At 44.2% G+C, this 25,200-nt stretch overlaps 1 protein-coding gene across 2 annotated transcripts; it reads left to right on the top strand.

Moving 5' to 3' along the window:
- The first annotated feature begins 3,647 nt into the window (after window positions 1-3,647).
- On the top strand, window positions 3,648-15,236 carry AKR1A1 (aldo-keto reductase family 1 member A1). 2 transcript variants are annotated; one of them, XM_045545545.1, is made up of 10 exons: window positions 3,680-3,988; window positions 4,180-4,255; window positions 9,542-9,631; window positions 12,160-12,279; window positions 12,458-12,609; window positions 13,249-13,444; window positions 13,720-13,919; window positions 14,161-14,233; window positions 14,374-14,460; window positions 15,079-15,236. In XM_045545545.1, the coding sequence occupies exons 3-10, from the start codon at window positions 9,548-9,550 to the stop codon at window positions 15,142-15,144; spliced, it is 978 nt and encodes a 325-aa protein (XP_045401501.1). In that variant the 5' UTR covers window positions 3,680-3,988; window positions 4,180-4,255; window positions 9,542-9,547; the 3' UTR covers window positions 15,145-15,236. The 2 variants fall into 2 exon arrangements, with proteins under 2 accessions (XP_045401500.1, XP_045401501.1); XM_045545544.1 differs by lacking the exon at window positions 4,180-4,255 and having other exon boundaries at window positions 3,648-3,988.
- The last annotated feature ends 9,964 nt before the right edge of the window (window positions 15,237-25,200 follow it).

The raw sequence follows: 25,200 nt of genomic DNA, 5'->3' as shown, positions 1-25,200 counted from the left end.
TGAAAAAAATAAAAAATAAATAAATAAAAAATTTTAGAGATAGGCTCTGGTTCTATCTGTCAGGCCAGAATTCAATGGCATCATCATAGCTCACTGCAGCAGCCTTGAACTCCTAGGCTCAAGGGGTCCTCCTGCCTCTGCCTCCAGAGTATTTAGGACTACAGGCACATACCCACCACACCTGGCTAATTTTTCTATTTTTGTAGAGAAGGGGTCTCACTATGTTGCTCAGGCTGGTCTCGAATTCCTGGGCTCAAGAGATCCTCCCACCCAAAGTGCTGGGATTATATGTGTGAGCCATTGCCCAGTGCCTCCCTTACTATATTCTTGAGAAGTCCTTCCTCTGCATCTCCAAGTCCTCATCTCTTGTTCACTTCTAAATCCAGGCCATCTGGCCCAGGATTAACTATTCCACTGAATCAACTCTCCCCAGGTTACCAATGACCTTCATTTCAACCAAATCCAAAAGTTTCTGCTGTGGAGATTAGATAGCACAAATATAAAAAGTATGGCAAATTGTGGATGCTCAAAATGGTAGTTCTTATTTCCCTTAGTTTCCTTAACATTATACTCACTTCTGATTCTTCTTTTTAATATTTTTTTTTCTCTCTCCACTCATCATAAAATTAATGTAATTTTAACTTAGCCTGTTTCTCTAGAAAACCAGAGCTCAGGGCAAAGCTTACATGCTAAGGCTTTAATGGGAGGTACAATCTCAGGACAACAAGAATGAGAGAAACACAGAAATGAGCCAAGGAAGATAGGAAAGAAAACAAAAGGTGGTGTGCTATAGAGCTAGCTATAGCTTTATAAGTGTTAGGTTTGGTCCAAGTGGAAACTCGAAAAGTATGTGTGGGACAGGGACACAAAAGTGGTTAATGGAAAACCGAGGTTTGTGAAACATAGCTGCAGGAGTCTGGAGAGTCCCCGGAGGTTGTAAACCTAACACACAGCTGCAGACCCCAGCATTCCTATCCCCCTGATAAGAACGGAACTACCCTCCTCCACTATCTCTACGGGATGAGACTGATCCAGGGATCCCAGAAATTGGTTGTTAAAAAAAAATTTTATTACAATGGCTGTTCTGGCTCAGGTACTCACTCCCCTCTAAGAAACCCTCTATACAACCCAAGGCTTTCCCCTCCACTCAGGGAGGAGGCTCTTTGGCCTCCACCCATCTGCCCCCAGATGCCCAAAATAAACAGCACTTTGCCACACATGAGGCTTCATGTGTGCATCTCTCTCTTGGCTCCAGACCTGACAATAAGAAGACATAGCAAGTTGCTCAGTTATATAGGACTGAGAAGCTGTATGAAACCACTGTATGGTCTAGGAACCATTTTATAAGGGAAGGAAGGGAAAACTATCTTTGGCTCTTTCCTTCTGCTCTTTCTCATTTGTCACTTTCCTTACCCCCAATGAGACATTAACTCCCCTGCACTTCCAGGTTGTGTTATCTAGCCCCTCTAGGCAGCCTGGGAAGACTGATCCCAATTCTCACAGCAAGTGCTTCAGCTTACTCTGGAAGTGGTAGAAATGGCAAGATTCTCTGTGGGTCTGATTAAGTGAGACCTGAGTGCCATAGTTGTTGCAGTTCCTGCTATACCAGGTGCAATAGAGAAGGTATAGAAGTCTGTTCCACATACTCCGGGGAGGCTAAGACAGACAACTGCATTTCTTTCTTTTTTCCACTTAAACCTATGGATGAATATTACTTATTTTTAGAATGAGACAGGGTTCAGCATCAATTGCATTCTTGTTTTTTATTTTTATAGATAAAAGCACTGAGATATCTTGTCCACGTTAAGTAGGCAAATATAGAAGTTTTGCTAAAGCAGTGTCACTCAATTGTTTTGATTCTTTCCAAGTTATATGCCCCAAATCATAAAATCTATCATCCAGAATTTTTTTTTTTTTTTGAGACAGTCTTGCTCTGTTGCCCAGGCTAGAGTGCGTGGCGTCAGCCTAGCTCACAGCAACCTCAAACTCCTGGGCTCAAGTGATCCTTCTGCCTCAGCCTCCCGAGTAGCTGGGATTACAGGCATGCGCCACCATGCCCGGCTAATTTTTTCTATATATTTTTAGTTGTCCAGCTAATTTCTTTCTATTTTTTTAGTAGAGGTGTGGTCTCCCTCTTGCTCAGGCTTGTCTTGAACTCCTGAGCTCAAAGGATCCGCCTGCCTCGGCCTCCCAGAGTGCTAGGATTACAGGTGTGAGACACCACGCCCGGCTCAGAATTACTTTTAATGGTCTAACAGCCTTTACCAATAGTTTTGAAAACAAAGAATTAGAAACAACTTGTATAAAGGTTTATAAATGCAGTCATTACCACTGTTAGGGTGGAAAACCTAGTAGGTTGCTCATGGTGCAGGTGGAGAAAGATTTCTCATGTAGAGATTAAGATATAAAAAGTTAAAAGTTTATCATCTCAGAAGGATAGAATGAGAGAGTGAAGGGTCGGGGGGCAGAAGAGAGTAGGGAGCCAGTCTGGCATCCCAAAGAAAGAGAAGGGAGATGCCAGCAGCTAGGCCAAGTGGCTTGCTGCTTTTACGGGGACAAAGAGAAAAACAGTAATTGTGAATTGCTGTATCTGCTCTTTCTCTTCTTAACTGCAAGCAGATAATGGAATCTGCTGTATGAAACTGCTGCATCCTTTCCCATTGCTTTAGGGATAAAGTGACCATGCCCTCAAGATACGATTTTGGGCTAAGTTTGATGTCTGGAGATTGTCCCCCATGCTGTCATCCTGGAACTTTTCAGGAACTACTCCATGCTATAGAAACAGATGCTTAAAAAGGCAGTTTTAGTCAGTAAGTCTAACCACTGTAAAAAAATTTTACATTTCCTTTTTGTCTGCTGGGCTCTTTTGAGATGTAAAAACAGAGCTCCGCAGGGCACCTGTAGGCTAGGTGGAGAGGGAGGGAGAGAGCAGAGAGCTGATTTATTTTACTCACAACCCACCGTCCCTTCAACCACTACCAGTATTTCTAAGCGTCTCTTTGTTTAGGGCCTCAAGATTTTTACATGGGGCAGTGCACCCTAGAAGCTGGCTGAGGAGCATGTCTTTTGTAAAATGGGAGGATGATTGTGAAAGGGATAATACGTTCTCAAACACCAGTTTTAGAAAACAGTACACCTTTAAGTTGATAACTATTGCTCTGAAAACTCTAGGAGGGCTAGGGCTGTGCCTTGCATCTAACAATCCTTATGGCTAGAACTGAGAGCAAAAGCCCTAAAGCTGGAGGAATGAGAGGGCTGGGTTACAGCAATGACTCAGCAGTTCATCAATCTGCTAATTGGGGTCCACGGTCCAGATAGAGCAGGGACCAGGAACTTTCTGGCATCTGGAGTCTGCAGATCCGAGGTCTTCTCCGTTCTGGCCAACCTTTGTGTGGTCGCTGCTCTCTGGGCCTGTTTCCGGAACTAAACAACGGTGCCAATTTAAGTGAACTTTGGGAATCCAGTTAGAATCGTATGGAGAGAAAGACAGGATTGGGAATCCATAGCTACGACACATACAAGAACCCGCAACGTGGCACCTCCTGCATTGCTTCCTCCGCAAGGACTGGAGCAACGTAGCCGAGGCGCGCGGTGCAATCTGGGCCAGAAAGAGGTGCGGCCGGCTCCGCCCCGCCCCCAAGACGTCCACGTGTTCCGCGGCACCGCCGCGCTGCGCCCGCGAGTTTTCCAAACTCACGCTGTGGAGTGAATGTCCAAGCTCCTGCCTTTCTGGCGTTCACCACCTAGGGGAAGGGAGGGGACGGTACCGCCTCCCAGCTCTGGCTTCCATCCCCTTCCGCTGCTTCTTGGGGAGGCGGGGGACGGGGTCCGCCCTGCGCGTGATCCGTGATTCCTGGCCCCGGCCCCTCCCCCCGGGTGGAGCTTCCTCATCACCGCCAGACTTAAGCTGAGGCCCAGTGGATCTCTGCCAGTTGCGAAACTGAGCTCAGCTCACGCTACTCTGTTCACGCTCTGTGCTTTTGCCGAGGTGAGTTTCTCCTGCTGCTGGTCCATCTTTCTCCCGGAGATAGCTTCGATTCTTTACTGCTGAGGCGTCAGCCTCTGGGACTGAGCGAAGAGCTTGGGCACTGGAGGGGACCAGACGAGGTTTCGGATTTGAGCTCTTTCTCTTGTTCTCTGTGTGATATTGTATAACTTATCAGTTTCTCTGAACCTCAGTTTCCCCAGCGATAAAACGAGTTCCTACATCAGAGCTGTAGCGAAAATCGAGTGCGCCCAGCACATATGATGCACTGGAAGTTTTAATTGCAATCTTTTGTTTGCTCGCCTGCACTATTTTTCCAGGTGCTCCGGCTTTCCTATGCAGGTGCAGGAATGCTTCTCAGAAGTGACTGGAAGTGGGGCAGAATTCTCTTACTTAAACGCCTACCATGGGACTGGGAAATCCAGGCATGTTATTCTGTTGCCTCTAGAGTTCTGTTAAAGTGTGACCCGGATCTGAACCTTCACCAGATGTTGAAACTATTAATTAAGTCTTCTCTTAAGATTGTCCTTAGTCAGAGCTGCAGAACCTCCCTGGAAGAGTCTTGATGGTTCTTATTAGGCCTGTTACTTTTTCCAAGGTCTGATTTCTCGTCTGCAATACAGAAGTAATCTCAGTATGATTCTGTCTGGTCCGCTGGGATTTTTTTTTGCCAAAGATAGTAAAGTGGTTTGGTATTCTCTGGAGATTATTCCTTCCAGGTTTCCCAAGAAGTAAAGGAAAAGGTGACAGAGGTAATGACTTCCTCAAATGTCCCTCCAGCTGACCAAACTCCAGCTGTCAAGATCTGTCCCCCATTAGCCTCTGTGTGTGTGCAGTGTGTATATATGTTTGTATGGGACAGGTACTCTGGTAGGAGTGAGAGGTTCAGACAGGTGACAGGCCCTGACCTCAAGGAGTAGCTAGGTTTGTGCGGGAAATTTATATATAAACAGAAAAATGCTGTGATGTGCACAAGCTATCAGTACATGGGAAGAGCCAGAAATTTAAAGTGCTAGCTGAAGGATGAGCAGCAGTTAGCCAGGCACAGGTGGGGAAGGAAAGTGTTCAGAGGCCTGGAGTCAAGTAAGTGGTGCAACTGTGTTCAAAGTCTGGAACGTGGAGTCTGAAATAAGGAAGTGGAGAAATGAGGAAGGTAGGAACCAGGTTTTAAAGGAGCCTGGACTTTGTACTGAGGGTTGGGGAGAACTGCTGGAAGTGTTTCAGACTGAGAGTCACATGTTTGGATTTGGTGAATAGATTGCGGGAAAGAGGGCCACACTGGAGGCAGAGATTTGTGGTTTAAGTAAGGAATGATGGTGGTCAGAGTTAGGGCAGTGGCAGTGGAGGTAGATATGGATCTTTCTCTCTGGAGAAAGATTTAGGAAATATTTATTTAAAGATAGGATCTTGCTGTCTCTCCCAGGCGGAATGCAGTGGTGCAATCATAGCTCGCTGTAACCTTGAACTCCTGGGCTCAAGGGATCCTCCTGCCTCAGCCTCCCGAGTAACTAGGACTACAGGTACACATTACCATGCCCAGCTAATTTTTCCAAATTTTTTTTAGAGATGGGATCTCACTATATTGCCCAGGCTGGTGTCAAACTCCTGGGCCAAGTGATCTTCCTGCTTCAGCCTCCCAAAATGCTGGGATTACAGGTGTGAGCCTGGCCGGAAGTATATATTTTTAAATTCTTCTTTCCACATACATCAATAAGGACATGAAGTATTATTGCAGTCTTAGGTCTTACATTATATATATATTTTTTAATGAAAGGGTGGGAGGTGGTGAGGAAGGGTGTTCAGTTGGCTTTTTTTGTTGTTGTTGAGACAGTCTCACTCTGTCACTGTGGGTAGAGTGCAGTTATTGTAGCTCACTGCAACCTCCAACTCCTGGGCCCTAAGTGATCCTTCTGCTTCAGCCTCCCTAGTACCCGGCTGGTTTTTTTTTTTTCGTTTCTTTTTGGTAGAGATGGAGTCTCACTCTTGCTCAGTCTACTCTCAAACTCCTGAGCTCAAGCAATCCTCCTGCCTTGGCCTCCCAGAGTGCTAGGATTATAGACCTGAGCCACCTCGTCCGGCCTTACATTACATTTCAGAGGAAACAGTATGTCTTTCAATATTTACTTACAAGTATTAAAAAGATTTTTAACCCAGCGAAATAGGCCAAATGTGGCCAACATTTACATATTTAAGCATATTTAAGGTGGTTTTCCAACTGGCTTCTCCTTTTTTTTTTTTTTTTTAAGAGACTAGGTATCACTCTGTCACACTATGTCCGGCCCCAAGTGGCTTGTTTAGAAGTATAGGAGAAGATGGCCAGGCAGTGGCTCACGCCTGTAATCCCAGCACTTTGGGAGGCTGAGGCAGGAAGATTGCTTGAGGGCAGGATTTCGAGACCAACCTGAGCAAAAGCAAGACCCCATCTTTACTAAAAATAGAAAAAATTAGCTGGGCATGGTGGTGCGCATCTGTAGTCCCAGCCACTTGGGAGGCTGAGGCAGGAGGATCGCTCAAGCCCAGGAGTATGAGGTTGCTGTGAGCTAGGCTGATGTCACAGCACTCTAGCTCAGGCAACAGAGTGAGACTCTGTCTCAAAAAGAAATAAAAAATAAAAAAGAAACATTATGGGACATACTGGTAAAGAGGTCCAGAGGAAGTTAGAATATATAGAACTGGGGTGGGAAGAATTAGGGCTTAAGGAGATAACTGAAGATATGAATTCAACTAGGGAATGAAAAGGATTGAGGACAAAACTCTGAGGGAAACCAGCATTTGTGAGAGGCAGAGGAAAGGCCCATGCAGCCAGGAAACACTCATGTAAATACTGTTTCCTTTTTTTCCTGGATCTGCATCCAGGCAGCAACTGTGGAGCCCTCCTCTGAGAAGGAAAGAATGAATACCAGAGAGAAGGAACCTTGGTGTGCTGAGTTGGGAATAATAAAACCTGAGTCCTGATACTACCCTCTTCCCCTATATCTTCCTCCCCTGTAGCTTCTCTCTTTTAAACTTCAAGATAATTTGAGGGTTTCTGAACGCTGCCTGAGGTCCTGGTAGGCAGTTCCTGACAGGCCTAGAGTCTGGAATCTGTTAATGCAGGGCTAGGCTGGAAAGCTGTTGCCTCAGGCAGAAGATGAAGTCAAGAGCTGACTGAGGATGACTTTCTGTCCCAGAGTAAAACATCTGTGTGGCCCCTCTATTCTTGCCTTGGGAACTCTTATTCTTTGCAGATCTTCCTTAGGTCTTCCTGCCTCTTTTTAATACTCATCCCCCAAGCCTCAGCCCTTTTGGTTTTCAGTTTCACCAGCAAAAGAAAGGGAGGAACAAGATTCAAGTTTCTTCCTTTTCCCTTTAAGCCAGGGTTTTGTTCAAGCTCTCACCCCAGGTGTAATTTCAGAGCCCTCCCATGTGTGCTGAGAAATCTGGGAGTTGCCAACAGGTCATTGTTTGGACATCAAGCCCAAGAAACCTGTCATAGACCCTGGTGGCAGCAAGCCACAAGATTCTTCCTGTGAAGTCCAGACATGCTTGCTTGATCCCTGGGAAATTTGTGTCCCTGGAAAGTTTGATTACAAAGAGTATTGTCCTCGGCAATCTATGGTTTGCTGTTCAGGTTGAACAGTTTTGTTTTCATTTTAGCAGAAAAGAGTGGTTTACAAAACCACGTTACAATAGACTGTAAAATTTTTCCTAGGTCAGAAGTACTAAGAAAGATAGTTTTAGTGTATTGGCTATACTCAGAATTTGTCTTATTACCTGCTTTATCTTATGTCATTTTAGAAACTGGAAACTAAAATTATATTTATAAAGATATTGTTGGCAGTGAAATCAATCCCAAGAAACTGATATTTATGGTACTGATGAGATAAGGGAAACTGTTATTTCTACCTCATTGGCTCTGCTTTCTCTTTCACTTGGGCAACTCTTGTTCATCCATTATTTAAAGCTTGACACTCAGGAAGGCATGGCCTTCAAGAAGCCATCCTTGCCAGGTTATTCTTTTCTTGCAGTCCTTGTGTAGCCCTTGTTCAGATTTTGATCAAAGATTTTGCAGCTCTAGATGTTCTTATCACATTGTACTGATATCATCTGTCCCCCTTACCAGATCATAAGCTGAAGGAAGGCAGGGACCCTATTTAAATATGTGTCTCTTGTTTAGCACAAGGGCTGGAACATACAATTTGCTGAGAAAATGAGTATTCCTGGGCATTTGGAAACTTCTAATTTTCATAGCTTTCAGTAGGGGGTAATCCAATTACCTGCTTTGTTCAGTTGGAAATTTTCTTATGTCTATAATTCCACTACTTTTCTGTTACACTGAAGCCACGTATCTAGCTTCCCCTTCCTGGCAAGACTTTTTTCCCTTTGACTCTTGGGAAGAGTCCAACACATTCTTAAAAGCCAATGTCAATATTTCTTGATCCTTGCGCTACAGAATTCACTTCCTTTTCTGTAGCACATTCGTACATGTATTTGTTGTGAGGCATAGCATATATATATATTTTTTCCTTTTTCTACTATGAGTTCCCAACTGAAAGCACATATATTTTTATAGGCCTGTGTTTACATGCCTTTTTCCGTCAACTCCTCCTGGGATCCTTGGTTCTGCCACTTACACTAATTCTTTTTTTTTAATTTTTTTATTTTTTAGAGGCAGGGTCTTGCTCTGTCTCCCAGGGTAAAGTATTGTGACACACTCATAGCTCACTGCGCCCTTGAACTTCTGAGCTCAAGTGATCCTCTTGCGTCAGCCTTCGCTGTAGCTTGGACTACAGGTGTGTGCTACCACACCTGGCTAATTTTTTTTATTTTTTTGTAGAGACGAGCTCTAGTGTTGCCCAGGCTGGTCTCAAACTCCTGGCCTCAAGTGATCCTCCAGCCTTGGGCTTCCAAAGTGTTGGGATTGTAGGCATTAGCCACTGCACCCAGCCATTCTGCCACTTCTTAGCTGTTGATTTAGGGCAAATAACTTCACCTCTTTGACCCTATTTTCTTATCTCAATAATGTATACCTCCCTTGTAAAAGCCCACTTAGGCGAACCAGTACAGCTGATGAGATCTCTGTGAGAGGGACTTAGAGAATCTCTGTAGTTCTGATAATCTCCTGGAGACATTCATTTCATCCTCAGAGAAGGAGCCCCTTCCTGGGCCTATTAAGTTACCTGGTCTCACTTTATCTCATGGCCTTTGCCTGTCTTACATTGGCTTGAGACCTTATTTATTCTAGGCTAGGTGCTTCTGTGGAGCCACCCCGCCTTTGTTTTTAGATATTAGAACTCTTTAACACAGGCTTTTAGCCTGATAGAAGGAAAGGCAGCCAGCCTGGTGGTCTCGTTAGTGTTTGTTCAGGAGCTATTGGCTTTGTTTGGTTTTGGACACCCTGTCTGTACTCCCTCTGCTCACAGGCACATATACAACCATGTGTTTGTTCTCCATGTCTGTCTCTTCTTCCCCACCCGCTTCTTGGCCCATGTTTTACAGTGTTCTTGACCAGTGGATATCTAAGACGCAAGCAACAGCACTAACCCCCACACCATTCTCTTCTCATCTGTGTTTCAGGGGGCAATGGCGGCTTCCTGTGTCCTCCTGCACACTGGGCAGAAGATGCCCCTGATTGGTCTGGGTACCTGGAAGAGTGACCCTGGCCAGGTGAGGGATGGGGGAGGAGAAGGGAGTACTTCTTGAGCCTCTGCTAGGGAAAAGGCAGGATTTAGAAGGGCCCTACATTTTCCTTGGCAGCCCCACCCTGTATTCAGGGCGTGAGAAGAGATAAGATAAGAAGAGACCAATAGTAAACCCTGGACTTCCCTGGCTGACTCAGGGCAGGCTGAGGGGCCCAACAGGGCCAACACCTTTTTCTAACTGGATCTGCGCTGAGTGCTGTGGCGGACATGGTGCCCTTCTGTGTTCAGCCCTGTGCTGTGACCCCCTAATACGGCACTTATCACCCTGTGCTGTGATCATGTTTCCTCTCCCACAACGGGCTCCTTGAGGGCTGGGCCTCTCCCTGGTGCTTAGTCCGGAATTAGGCGTATAGCAGGTATCAAGTTTGAAGAATAACTAGGTCAACTGTATAGACCAAAGTTCAGCAAACCTTTTTTTAAAGAACCAGATAGTTAATATTTTAGTTTTTAGTCGGACAAGTTACAAAATGGAGGTGATTATATACTTGTATAACGACTTAATAAGCAACCATTTAGAAATGTAAATGGTTAATTATTAAATTCTTAGCTCAATGTCTGTTAAAAAAAATGTTGATAGTTTACTGATCCCTGGTGTAGACCCTCATAGGTAAGGGGATCCTGGAAATGGAGACCTGCTTTCTTGGGCTGACTTAGCTATGAGATTCAGTTCCTACTTAGGGTGGGGCATTTCTACAGGGCTTCTTCCTTGGAAATCTGAGTCACAGTTAAGAGAAGTTTGGGGATTAAGTTTGAAAGAAGCCCCAGCAGGGAGAACAGCCTCCTCCTTCTGGGATTTAGGCTGGTATTTGTGGTGTGGTTGGGTGATCTCTGCATTTTTTTCCTTTTGCTTTTCTTCCTATACCTGTGTAGGACCCTGGAGCTGGGGTCCCAGTGTTCCTGGCAGGCACTTGACAGCCTGGGGACAAGGCCAGGAGCTAGGTCAAAGCAGGGGTGGAGTGGAGGCCAGAGCCAGGGGCAAGGTGCGGCATGGAGCTTCAGGATTCAGGTCAGGCATAGGGGAGTATATCTGAGGAGTAAGAGCTGCACCCAGATAGGGATTTTTTTTTTTTTGGTAGTTTGTTTTGTTTTTGTTTTTTGTATTTTTTTGAGGCAGAGTCCCACTCTGTCACCCTGGCTAGAGTGCTGTGGCATCAGCCTAGCTCACAGCAACCTCAAACTCCTGGGCTCAAGCAATCCTTCTGCCTCAGCCTCCCAAGTAGCTGGGACTACAGGCATGTACCACCATGCCCGGCTAATTTTTTCTATATATATTTTTAGTTGTCCAGCTAATTTCTTTCTATTTTTTAGTAGAGGTGTGGTCTCGCTCTTGTTCAGGCTGGTCTCGAACTCCTGAGCTCAAACGATCCTCCTGCCTTGGCCTCCCAGAGTGCTAGGATTACAGCCATGAGCCACCACGCCCAGTCTCAGATACGGATTTGATTTTTTTTTTTTTTTTTTTTGAGACAGAGTCTTACTCTGTTGTCCCGGCTAGAGTGCCGTGGCATCAGCCTAGCTCACAGCAACCTCAAACTCCTGTGCTCAAGCGATCTTCCTGCCTCAGCCTCCCAAGTAGCTGGGACTACAGGCATGCGCCACCATGCCCAGCTAATTTTTTTCTATTTTTAGTTGTTTGGCTAATTTCTTTCTATTTTTAGTAGAGACAGGGTCTCGCTCTTGCTCAGGCTGGTCTCAAACTCCTGAGCTCAAACAATCCTCCCGTCTCGGCCTCCCAGAGTGCTAGGATTATAGGCATGAGCCACTGCGCTGGGCCTCAGATAGGGATCTTGAATGGTGCACTAGGTACACACAAGAGCTTTGGGTGCTTTGTGGCTAGGGCTGGATGTCCTTGGTTCTGCTTCTGCTGCCATGTTTCTTGTCTGGTTTGTAACAAATTAACTGACCCATCCTTCTACTTGATGCCTATCTTCTCTTTCACTAGGGAGCTCTTTGCTGAGCCTCCAGCTCACTTCTCTGCCTTCCTTAATCTTCCCCGCCCCTCTCACCTCTTTCGCTGGCCTGAGCTCTCAGAGCTCACTCTATCTACATGGCTCCCTGAGGATCTCTCCCTGTGTAGCTTGGCCCAGGAATTTTTTTCCCATATCATGTTTCTCTCACCAGCTCCACAAGACTGGGAACCTGTCTTGATGATCTATACTTTTGTTTTCTGGCTATTTATCCATCATTTAAAAAATATTTGCTAAAGCCTTTTTTATGCTAGATGCTGGGAACATATTGTTAGTTTTTTGCTGGACCTTGCTGAGATGGCTTGGGTAGGAGGAAACCTTGGAGACTGATGGGGTGGGGGCAGGACGAAGGGTTTGGGGCCTCTGAAGAGGCTTCTGGTCTCCTAGACTAGAACCATGTTCCATCTTTTCACCCCCATTGCATGGATGGCCCTGGGATATTCCTGCCCTCCTAGCAGTGACCTTGTGCAGGAGACAGTTTCTGGCCCAAACCAACAGAGCTAAAACCTCTGCTTCTCTCACCTGGCAGGTAAAAGCTGCTGTGAAGTATGCCCTCAGTGTAGGCTACCGCCACATTGACTGTGCTGCTGTCTACGGCAATGAGACTGAGATTGGGGAGGCCCTGAAGGAGAACGTGGGACCGGGCAAGGTGAGGACTGTACCTGTGGCTGCAGAGAGGGGTACAGTGACAAAACTCAGAAGCTGAAGCTGGGGCTCAGCCTGGGTGGAAGGAATCTGGCATCAGCTTCCATCTAGTTTCTCTGCCAGAGTTGAGGGTGGGTAAGACTGGGTGCCCATGGCTCTTGTCACTATGGGCCCTGCACTAGGCGGTGCCTCGGGAGGAGCTGTTTGTGACATCCAAGCTGTGGAACACCAAGCACCACCCTGAAGATGTGGAGCCCGCCTTCCGGAAGACGCTGGCTGACCTCCAGCTGGAGTATCTGGACCTGTACCTGATGCACTGGCCTTATGCCTTTGAGTGAGCCTTGCCAGGGTCTTCATCTGGGAGTCACGAGGTTGAGTGGGGTGGTATTAGTAACTTACTGTAAGTTAAGCAGCAGAGCAGGATAGGAATACTCATCCGTGTAACAAGCTGAGGAGCTTGATGTGGGATCTTAGCCTTTTCTGTTACAGTAGCCAGGAGTTTAGCTCTAGAAAAAGGAAGGCAGCTTCACATGGTATGCCCTAGGGTGTGCTTGTGTGTCCCTCCTGGTCCCATTATTCATTCAGGAAATGTGCTGACCCTTTTGTTGAACTAGGTCCTGGGATTATAGTAATGAATAAGTCCCAGCAGAGGGTGTGATAAGAGCCCACCATCAGCACTGTGCCCTGTGCTGGAAGAATAGATAACTCCCCAAGGAGGAAGGAGTTAAGAAAGACTTCCCAGAGGAGAGGAGATAGGAGATAGCGGCTAGGAAAAGGAGGAGAGCGAATAGGTGTTTCATGTAGACTTAACACCTGTGTTACAATCTTGAAGGTTGAAAAAGCGTAGCTGTTCCTAGTTCTTGGCCCTTTACCCTCTCTGGGCTTGGAGTTTGGGACATAGAGTAGCTGGATGGGCAGGTACAACAGAAGCCTGGCATTTGTGCCCACAGTTGGGGGGCTCTCTCTCACTCAGGCGGGGAGACACCCCCTTCCCCAGGAATGCCGATGGGACCATCCGCTATGACTCAACCCACTACAAGGAGACCTGGAAGGCTCTGGAGGCACTGGTGGCTAAGGGGCTGATACGGGCACTGGGCCTGTCCAACTTCAACAGTCGGCAGATTGATGATATACTCAGTATAGCCTCTGTGCGACCAGCTGTCTTGCAGGTGAGCATAGCACACAGATCAGTGGTTTGGGGGTTGTGTGCACACAAGTGTAAGTGAGCAGGTGATGGGCCTACTCAATGGAGATGAGTTGTCAGAAGTATTGGTGCATAAAGGCGAGCACTGAAGCTTTGGGAGGGAATGGAAAATGGTGAGAAAACCAGGCTGAGTGGAAGTAGGGGATCAGCAATGGGGAGTTGGCCCAGACATGCATGACTAGGTGGGGCTGGGCAAACTGGGTATGACTATGCATGATGATGGCTTGTTCCTTGGCTCAGGTGGAATGCCACCCATACTTGGCTCAGAATGAGCTAATTGCCCACTGCCAAGCACGCGGCCTGGAGGTGACTGCTTACAGCCCTTTGGGCTCCCCTGATCGTGCTTGGCGTGATCCTAGTGAGCCTGTCCTGCTTGAGGAACCAGTGGTCCTAGCACTGGCTAAAAAGTATGGCCGATCTCCAGCTCAGATCTTGATCAGGTACGGGGCAGTCTTCGGGAAAGGGTTCCTGGGTTGGAAGGCAGGGGTAAGGGATTCCTTATTTTAGCATGTGAGTGGGGCTGAGGATCTTGCCATGTGATATAAGGGGAGGCCACTTGGCATGTTTTGTATTCCAGGGGTGCTCACGTGCTTCAGCAACTTAAGGAAGGCTACATGGTGGACTAAACAATGCTTATGAATACTGACTCCTTTTCCTCATCTACCTTAATCCCCAATTTAGGTGGCAGGTCCAGCGGAAAGTAATTTGCATCCCCAAGAGTATCAATCCCTCTCGTATCCTTCAGAACATCCAGGTACGTGGTAATGGGTTCTGTCTTCTGTAGCTCCCTGGGATACTTTCTGGCCCCAACTCTGCCTAGCTAAAAAGGCAGTGTCATGGGACCCCAGCTTCTGCTCACAAGGCTAGCTTTCCTGAACCCCTCTCTGTCCCCAGGTGTTTGACTTTACCTTTAGCCCAGAAGAGATGAAGCAGCTGGATGCCCTGAACAAAAATTGGCGATATATTGTGCCCATTCTTACGGTGAGGATGTATCACTCCCCAGAGTCAGGGAGTGTAGTGTGGCATTTGGGGTGTCTGGGTCTGGCCTCAGGCTTGCTGGTTGTGGGAGGGAGATGGTGGGATTGCTATCCTGGATATACTGCTCTCTTCACTTTCTTGAGCTCAGGGAAGTAGTATGGCTCAGATAAGGTATATAACCTGTGAGCCCGAGTCCTACTTCTTGATACCTTATGATCTAGAGCAAGTTCCTATCTGTAACATGAACCCAGCTCCTGACATGTAGTAGTTTCTCAGTAAATGATGCAAGGGGAGCCCAGAAGGCACTGTTGACCTTGGTAGAGGGGTTGGGTTCTGGGTAAAGTCTGCTGCACATGGGGATATAAATAGTTCCCGGCCACTTTGATCCTGGCTGAGACTACAAACTCTTAGGGCAGGAGCAGCTTTGTGTCAGGCCATGGGTTTGGTGCAGGAGTGCTGTTGATACTGTGGCATTGAGTGGGGGGTGGGGATCCCAGCCACTGCCACTTGGCATAGCGTTGTACACAGATAAGTTTGTTTAGGAAGATTTTAGGAAGATGCCCTGAGTGTTTGGAATGGCAGCTCCTGCTAATGGAGTCATCTATTTGTCTCTCTTTCCAGGTGAATGGGAAGCAGGTCCCAAGGGATGCAGGACACCCTCTGTACCCTTTTAATGACCCATACTGAGACCACAGCTTCCTAGTTTCCCTTCCAGCTCTCCAGTGATGAGGTCCTGCCACCCCAGAAAGAGGGAGTTAATAAAGTCACTGGAACGTCAACATTGCTTGCTTGTTTTATTTGTCTGGTCAGGATGGAAGCTGTTTCCCCTAGGGATGGCAGACCTAGGGGCTGCTGAGTGTGACCTGCCCTTGAAACCCAAACTTCTTATCTTTCTTGGTTCTGGAGGAACCTGCAAGGCCGCTGAATTTCACGTCTGTATTCCTGCATTAGGCACGTTGGGGAGTAGCGCCATTTAGTGGCAGATCTCAGCACTGCATGCTTCCCTAGAGTTTTACCAAGAGTGCCAAAAATCAGTCCCCTCAGGAGTGAGATCAGGGCAGTAGTTGTGTGGTTTCAAGGCAGTTTTAGACCTGGGCCTTCAGTTCCCATACCCCTATCCGGGTCAGTGCCTGGGTTTATGAATATGAAGAGCTGAAAAAAGTTATATTTAGAAGTTTGGAGGTCTCACCTTGCAAAATCAAGTGAAGCTTGCAAAAGAAGGTAGAGATGGGGCTTTTTCTCTTAGACACTATAATCAGTGTGCATAGGCTACCTGAAAGAGGTACAGTCCTGCCCAAACCTTGTTACTCTGCGCCTGAGGGCTTGTATACTTTTTATCTGGCCGCCAGTGTCCCGCTGATGAATGAGTCTTAGGAAGGTTCTAGGCAAATCTCTGTAAACTCCAGTCACACAAAACTCATTTTAGTTTTCAAGTTGAACCATTGCTCTTCATTTGAGAAGTATTTATTGGGCACTTATGGGTTAGGCACAATGCTAGACCCTGGGGATATAGCTATAACCAAGACATACCTATCCCTACAGTCTACCTGAGGAGACAGACACTAAGTAATTACATAATTAGTTTAATTACAGTTGGAAGTAGTGCAGGGTGAGAAGCTTACTTATTAAATCAGCTGAGATCTGAAGGATGAATAGGGATTAATTAGTTAAAGGAGGTGAAAGTGGGAATAGCATTCCATTCAAATTGGACAGCTTGGGGAAAAGCCTTGGAAACGGGAAGAAGCTGCTGGAAAAACCTAAAGAAGGCTTGTGTTCACAGAAACTAAAAGTGAATAAAGAGGAGTTGGAGGTGGGGGAATAGCATGAAATTATGCTGGAATTGGTAGGGCCTGGAAATGGAGGGCCTAGGAAACTGTTAAAGATTTTTTTTTTAATCTTTTTTTTTTTTGAGATAGAGTCTCGCTCTATTAGAGTGCCATTGCATCAGCCTAGCTCATGGCAACCTCAAACTCCTGGGCTCAAGTGATCCTCCTGCCTCAGCCTCCCGAGTAGCTGGGACTGCAGGTGCACACCACCATGCCCAGCTAATTTTTTCTATTTTTAGTAGAGATGGGGTCTTGCTCTTACTCAAGCTGGTCTCCAACTCCTGAGCTCAAGCGATCCTCCTCGGCCTCTCAGAGTGCTAGGATTACAGGCGTGAGCTATCACACTCGGCCTTTTTTAAAATCATTAATGCAATGTGAAGCCATGGAAAAGTTTTGAGCAGGAGTAACATGGCATGATTTGTGTCTTAAAAAACACAACCCTGGTACAGTGGAAGGAATGGATTAGAGGGGTAAAAAGTGGGTGGAAGGAGACATGTTGGAAGGTAGTTTTTGTTTCTAATCCTTTCTATACACTGTCCTGGCTAGAATAATCTACCACTTAGCCCACCCCTTAGTATTGGCTAACTCCTTTTAACACATTAACTGCCATGAGAGTTGTATTTAATTCATTCTAGCTTTGACCCTGGGGCTGCATGAAGCATATATAAAATCTTGTTGATGTTCTTAATTGTTATAATTAATATTGCCAATTTAATTCTAAAAACATGGACTAAATGAATAGAAAAGAAATGTATTTTTCTATTTATGTTTACCTTTATATTACACTTGAAGTTTTTATTCTATTTTCATAATAAAACTCTGTGGCCCCAAGGAAAAGTTTCTGTTTTTTTGTGTGTGGCAGTCAATGTGTTAATTATGTGTTTGTTTTACCTGTTACTTCCTGTGAGATGTCTTTCCTGAGCTCACCCTTGCCAGATGGCCTGCTATGTGATTCCACAGCTCTAGCACATGGTTTCATGATCCAAATTTATACAGATCTGAGGTATGGAAGTGTGTTAGGTTGCTAGGGCTGCCATAACCAATGAGACTGGGTGTAAACAGAAATTTGCTTTCTCACAGTTCTGGAAGCTAGAGGTCTGAGATCAAGGTGTTGGCAAGATTGGTTCCTTCTGAGGGCTGGGAGGGGACTGTACTAGACCTCTCTCCTTGGCTTGTAGATGGCCATCTTCCCCGTATATTTTCCCATTGTCTTCCCACTACCCATCTGTCCAAATTTCTTATAAGGACACCAGTCATATTGGATTAGGGCCCATCCTAACAACCTCATTTAAGTTAACTCTTTAAGGACCCCATCTCCAAACAGTCACATTCTTAGTTCCTGGGGGTTAGGACTTCAATATATGAATTTGGGGGTGGGGGCACAATTCAGCTCGTAACAGGAAGCAAAAGTGGTTATAACATGAAATTATTCACTAATCAACTACTTAGAAATTATTATTATTGTTTTTTTGAGATAGAGTCTTGCTCTATTGCCCAGACTAGAGTACAGTGGCATCATCATAGCTCACTATAATCTCAAACTCCTGGGCTCAAAGCAATCCTCCTGCCTCAGCCCTCTCAAGTAGCTGGGACTACAGGTGTGCGCCACCACAGCCAGCTAATGTTTTTTTTTGTAAAGATGGGGGTCTCACTATGTTGCCCAGGCTAGTCTCAAACTGCTGACCTCAAACAATCCTGCTGCCTTGGCCTCCCAAAATGCTAGGATTTGTATTACAGGTGTGAGCCACCATGCCTGGCCCAGAAATTATTCTTGACTCAAGTATCAGACCCTGCTTAATATTAACATTGTCTACTGACATCTTTGTCTAATCACTGGACAAAACAGTACACACCCATTGTAAAGTAAAATTGTGAATTTTGCAAAAGGTGCCATATTTTATGAAGCAATAAAAAAAAATTGGGGAATTTCATGAATCATACCCAAAGCCATTAAAAACTTAGGATCCACTCTGGGAGGCCGAGGCAGGTGGATTGTTTGAGCTCCGGAGTTCGAGACCAGCCTGAACAAGAGCGAGACCCCGTCTCTACTAAAAATAGAAAGAAATTATATGGACAGCTAAAGATATATATATAGAAAAAATTAGCTGGGCATGGTGGTGCATGCCTGTAGTCCCAGCTACTGGGGAGGCTGAGGCAGGAGGATTGCTTGAGCCTGGGAGTTTGAGGTTGCTGTGAGCTATGCTGACGCCACGGCACTCACTCTAGCCCGGGCAACAAAGTAAGACTCTGTCTCAAAAAAAGAAACATAAATAAATAAATAAATAAATAAAAAGTTAGGATCTGACAGTTAACCAAAAAAGAAAAAAAATCAAAGTTGAGGACACTAGACTTCAAAAGAGGATGTTTGGTGGAATATCATAGTATTAAGGATGGCTTTTAGGAAAACTATGAAGTCTTCAAATATTTCTGCAAAAATAATTCTTAATATGATTATTGGGGTTTGTTGTTTTATTTTTCTAATTTATAGAATTTAATTTATTTTTTTTAAGAGATGGGGTCTGACTCTTGCTCAGGCTGGTCATGAACTCCTGAGCTCAAGAGATCCTTCTGCCTCAGCCTCCCGGAGTGCTAGGATTACAAGTGTGAGCCACCACACCCAGCCAGGTTTGTTGTTTTAGAGACAGAGTCCAGCTCTGTTACCCAGGCTGGAGTACAGTGGCACAATCATAGCTCACTGCAACCTTGAGCTCAAGCAAGCCTCCCACCTCAGCCTCCTGAGTAGCTGGGACTACAGGCGTACACCACTGTGCCTAGGTAATTTTTCTTATTTTTTGTAGAGATATGTTCTCAGTCTGTTGCCCAGGCTGATCTCGAACTCCTGGGCTCAAGCGATCCTTCTGGCTTGGCTTCCCAAAGGGCTGCAACCAGTCTGATTGTTTTGAACAAAAGGCCACAGACTCAGAATTTGAAAATGAGACTTACCTTTATAAAAACTACATTGCTATGTTTATAGCAGCACAATTCACAATTGCAAAGATGTGGAAACAACCCAAGTGCCCATCAATACATGAGTGGATTAATAAAATGTGGTATATGTATACCATGCAGTACTACTCAGCTGTAAGAAACAATGGTGATATAGCACCTCTTATGTTTTCCTGGATAGAGATGGAACCCATTCTACTAAGTGAATTATCCCATGAATGGAAAATTAAGCACCACATGTACTCACCATCAAATTGGTTTCACTGATCATCACCTAAGAGCACATTTAGGAATCACATTAATCGGGTGTTGGGCAGATGTGGGGGAGGGGGGAGGGTATGAGTGTATACATACATAATGAGTGCAATGTGCATTGTCTAGGGGATGGGGACGATTGAAGCTCTGATTTGGGGCGGGGGCAAGGGCAATATACGTAACCTAAACTTTTGTAACCCCATATGCTGAAAGAAAAAAAAAAGAAAAAAAAAAAAAAACTACATTGCAGGAGGGAAGGAAGGGAGTACTCACTAGCCAGAAGCTAGCACCATGACATCCCAGTCCTTACATCAAAACTCTTTATATAGAAGTACAATCTAAGACTCCTTTCAGCAACTGCCTTGTGGTCTTCAAGGGAGGAGGGGCTCTTTCACACTGGCATATGAAATCTTCTGACACCTCCAGGGGAAGGAATGTGAACCTTGTGGTCAAAGGTTGGCAAACTTTAAAAAGGCTCCTTGAGAAAGGGGACTAATAACATACCTTTGAAAGAGATCATAGTATTAATATTTGTCTAGGAAAATATTAATATGATCTATGAAGGAGTCTTGATATTGGTTCAAGGCATTAAAACATTGAAAACTTCTTTATTGGTTGAGGTGTTAATTTTTAGACTATTCATTACTTTCTTTTAGAGGTGTCCTTTCCTAATTGGCATTATGGATTGATAGATCGTGTTAATAAGAGTGTAAACATCACCTTGAGCTATGATTATGAAGTTAAGAGCCATTTGATTCTGCCAAACAGAAATGAGGTAAAACTTCAATTTGTAGAGATCCAGGGTGTCACTTTTTGTATTAAAGCCCTACTCTGGAATTTCAGAGACATTTATAATGGCCCTTTCTACAAGCTTCTGCTAGGCAGCATAGGTATATTTCAAAAGAATATTGTCCCTGTTGCCAAAGGGTGGTATATCCAACAATCAGAGAGATTTAGGAAGATAATTAGGCCTGGTATACATCAGGTATCATCTAAGGATTGATTGATGAACCCAAAAAGTCAACAGACTATTTTTCTCCATTACCAAAGGAAAAATTATGACAGAGATGGTGAGGGACAAAAAGGAAGACCTTCCTGATAAGTAGCAACAATGTACAATAAATGGCAAAGCATGCTCAAGATTGTTTAAAATCTTATAATTAGTAGTAGCTTAGTGGTTTCCTAACACCAAATGGTTTCACAACACTAATCCTAAGGTTCTTTGTCTTGAATTTGCTTTAGACTTCTTTCAGACTTCCTTATGCCTTTTGTTTTTTTCCTTATGGAAGGTTGTGTAGAATACCCAGGACAAAATTAAACAGTAATGGTAATAGTTGGCAGTCTAGTCTTGGTTTTGGTATATAGTTTTTACAAACATAAAGGATTTAGTTAGGGCCAGGCACAGTGTGGCTCACACCTGAAATCCCAGCACTTTGGGAGGCCAAGGTGGGAGGATCATTTGAGCCCAGGAGTTATTTGAGACCAGCCTGGGCAACATAGTGAGACCCCCATCTCTAAAAATAATAATAATAAAAAAGAATTTACTTAGTATTTCAAGTTTGGTAAGAGTTTTATAGATCTAATTTTATTTTATATCTTAAGGTGGAAATTTATCTATTTCTTTCTACATTGATGATCATATGATTTTTTTCCTTTTAACTTTTTTTTTTGAGACAGAGGTCTTGCTATGTTTCCCAGGCTGATGTCCAACAGGCTGGCCTTGAACTCATGGGCTCAAGTGATCCTCTCGCCTCAGCCTCCCCAATAGCTGGGATTACAGGCACACAACATCAAACCCAAATTTTCTTTTAATCTTTATTGTAATAAATTACATTGATAGTTTTTCTAATGTTGAATTATCTTTGCATTACAGAGATAAATCCTACTTGATCATGATTTTTAAAAATATACTGTTAGTCACAGTGAGGTGGTAGTCATTACTGCTGTCCACCAAATATTTCAGTTCTTCTTTACAGTAAAGTTGTCTTTCCCTGCCTACCTGGATTTAGAGGTGGCCACATGACTTGTTTTGGCCAGTGAAAAGAGAAAAAGTGATACCTGTTGGTTCCCGGTAAAAACTTTAAAAGCAAGTGTGACTTCCAAAACATTTTCTCTTTCCCTCTGAAATGGTGACAAGCAATGCTTTATAGCCTATATGGTCACTGTTCCATCACCTTGAGATCCAGAGTGAGGATGACATAGAGCAGAGGCTTCAGCTGACCTGAGTTGAAAGTGTAGTATAAGTAGAAATTGAACCTTATTGGATGAAGCCATTGAAATTTTGGGGTTATTTTTGAGACAGAGTCTCGCTCTGTTGCCTCAGCTAGAGTGCAGTGGCACCATCATAGCTCACTGCAACCTCAAACTCCTGGGCTCAAGTGATCCTCCTGCCTCAGCCTCCCCAGGAGCTGGGACTACAGGCGCCAGCTAGCACGCCTGACTAGTTTTTCTATTTTTTGTAGCGATGGGGTCTTGCTCTTGCTCAGGCTCATCTGAACTCTTTGGCTCAGGCCATCCTCCTGCCTCGGCCTCCCAGAGTGCTAGGATTACAGGCATTAGACACTGAGACCAGCCATTGTTCTTTTCCTGGCTTCATAAGCTGAATTCTTAGGTCAGTTATTTTTGTTTGTTTGTTTCCTGGTAAAAATTTTTAAAGCTGTAATTCTTCATCTAGATACAGCTTTATCTATGTCCTATGAATTTTGGCATGTAGGATTTTCATTATCACTCAGTTCTAAGTATTTCTTAACTTCCTTCATGATTTTTTTAACCCAAGGGGTATTTTATATTGTTTATGCCATACATAAAACATTATTTGCCATGCAATAAAGCTTTATGGTTGGAGAACATAATCTATATAATAATGCTAATGATTTTTTGGAATTTATTAAGGCTTTCTTTGAGCCTTAATAAATGTGTGGTCCTTGTTTGTAAATGATTTATGATGTGTGAATATAATGTGCATTTGCTGTTTTTTGAGTACAGATTTCTATAACTGTTTAGTTATTTGAGCATATTAATAACGTCTTCAATATTTCTCCTTATTTTTTATCTGCTCGATATAATCATTTCTAAATGGCATGTGTTAACAATTTCAACTACAATTGTTGATTTATATCTCTTTCTTTTCCAATCCTAGTATTTGTTGCTTTTTTTATTTTGAGACAAGGCTGGAGTATAGTGGTAATCATAGCTCACTGCAATCTCCAACTCCTGCTCTCAAGTGATCCTCCTGTCTCGGCCTCCTGAATAGCTGGGACTACAGGCATGAGCCACCACACCTGACTAATTTTCTATTTTTTGTAGAGATGTGGGTCTCACTGTGTTGCTCAAGCTGCTTTCTATTAATAACTCCTGGCCTTGGCCTCCCTCTTCCCAAAGTAATAGGATTACAGGTGTGAGCCACTGTTCCTGGCCTATTTTGAGTCTTTATTACATATTTTTATATATATACATACACACACATAAACACATTTCTATGTATATATATATTTATGATGGATATATCTAACATGTTTATTTCTTTCTCATATAACATTTTAGGATTAAGTAGCCCAGAGTTGATATGGTGGCTTCATGATGTTAGGTACCTAGGCTTCTTCTGTCTTACTACATTGTCATTCCTGGAGCATTTCCCTGATTGACATATCCAACATGATTCACCACTGTATCTTCTGAAAGACAACCCCTTCCTTTTGCTGTCTGTACATGGAAATTGTGTATATTACTTCTGTTCATTTTCCATTGACCAAAATGTCATCATGTGGGCATTTCTAGCTCCAAGGGAAATTGACAGGTTTGGTTTTTATTCTGATGGATGTTCACTAAAATGAATACATAAATTAAAACAATTAGGGTTCTATTACTACTACAGAAGAAGAGAAAAATAGATACTGGGAGACAAACAACTAACAGTCTGTCACAAGGTCTCAACATTTTGTATGTAAACATTCATTTAATTCCTCTCTTTTCAATACCCTTCCTCTACCTTCAACTTCAATTTAGTTCAACATCTTTTTTGTTTTACCCTCTGTAGAAAATAAACTGTCAGTCTTCTATTAGCTAGGGGGAGATTTAGGGATCAAACTGCTTTTTAAAATATCTTTAACCTAACCCACTTTTTTCTTTTCTTTTTTTTTTTTTTTTGAGAGAGTCTCGCTTTGTTGCCCGGGCTAGAGGGAGTGCTGTGGTGTCAGCCTAGCTCACAGCAACCTCAAACTCCTGGGCTCAAGCAATTCTTCTGCCTCAGCCTCCGGAGGAGCTGAGACTATAAGTGCATGCCACCACGCCTGGGGATTTTTTCTATTTTTAGTAGAGACAGGCGTCTCACTCTTGCTCAGGCTGGTCTGGTACTCCTGACCTCAAGCAATCCGTCCACCCCCCAACCCCGACCTCCCAGAGTGCTAGGGTTATAGGTGTGAGCCACAGTGCGGGCCTGATTTACATTTAAAAAATATTTTTTTTGTTAGAGTTAAACAAAGACCAGAGGCTATGCAGTAGTATAGAGAAGAGGTAATGGTGTCTAGACTTGGATTAGAGTGATGCTAGTAAAAATTGAAAGAAGTAGATAGATTTAAAATACAGTACTTCAGAGGCTGAGGTAGGAGGATTGCTTGAGCCAAAGAGTTTGAGGATACAGTGAGTTACAATGACGCCACTGCACTCTAGCCCAGGCAACAGAGACTCTGTCTCAAAAAAACAAACAAACAAACAAAACAAAACAAAACAAAACAATATATATATGTTTCCCCTAAGACTAAGTTCTGCAAAGGCAGAGACCTTGTCTTTTGTCCCCAGGACTTAGTACAAAGCCTTGCACATCATAGGTGTTCAGTGAATATTAGTTTAATAGGTGAATGGTTCACACAAGTAACTGGACTGGGTTTCTGAAGGCTCTCGCCCTGGCTGTAAGGACTCTGGAGAGATCTTCCCTTTCCAACCCTCTGGTTACCATGTCATGAGACTGTGGTACCCATTTAATGGATGCTTAGCATGAGCTAGGCACAACACTAATTACTTCTAATTCTCCCAGTATCCTTATGAGGTGGATACTAATATTATCCTCATTTTACATTTAATCTCAAGAGATTACATGACTTGACTCAGGTCACTAAGAAAATAATAGGAGACCCCATGTCTGTTTGCCCCAGGAATTGGCATTTCCAGGTCCAGCTCTGTACCCCAAAGATTTCAACCTGCCTGAGCCTTGTCGGATTAGAATAAGAATCCTCCCCAGGAATCTTTCCTAGTCAATGTGTGTAACCTGAGGGAAAATAAAAACCCCTGTTCCGATTACCGTAGACTGGACCATAGTGAAAAGGAATGGATGATGCTTCAGGTGTGAGAAAGTGTAGCTTTTCAGCCTGCTAGTTATTTTTGAGTCAGCCAGTTGCAGGAAATGAGGAACATTGCTTGCCATAATCGACTTGTCTTGCTACTTTCTGAGCAAGTCACACACCTTCTCTGAACCTTGGTTTCTTTTTATACAACATAGCGCTAGCAGAGATCTCTCTAGTAGCACTGTTGTTTAAGATTAAATAAATGGCTAAATTAAGTTTTTTGTTTGTTTGTTTTTTTTTGTTTTTTTTGAGACAGAGTCTCACTTTGTTGCCCAGGCTAGAGTGAGTGCCGTGGCGTCAGCCTAGCTCACAGCAACCTCAAACTCCTGGGCTCAAGCGATCCTACTGCCTCAGCCTCCCGAGTAGCTGGGACTACA

The sequence above is a fragment of the Lemur catta genome, chromosome 3, assembly GCF_020740605.2.
Source record: "Lemur catta isolate mLemCat1 chromosome 3, mLemCat1.pri, whole genome shotgun sequence".
Lineage (NCBI taxonomy): Eukaryota > Metazoa > Chordata > Mammalia > Primates > Lemuridae > Lemur > Lemur catta.
This window is presented reverse-complemented; position numbering and strand designations above follow the sequence as displayed.

Excerpts from the sequence above, each read along its gene's own strand:
- AKR1A1 (XM_045545544.1), top strand. The coding sequence starts at position 9,548 with ATGGCGGCTTCCTGTGTCCTCCTGCACACTGGGCAGAAGATGCCCCTG. Across the intron at positions 12,280-12,457 it reads AGAACGTGGGACCGGGCAAG|GCGGTGCCTCGGGAGGAGCT; the intron begins GTGAGGACTGTA and ends GCCCTGCACTAG. Across the intron at positions 13,445-13,719 it reads TGCGACCAGCTGTCTTGCAG|GTGGAATGCCACCCATACTT; the intron begins GTGAGCATAGCA and ends TCCTTGGCTCAG.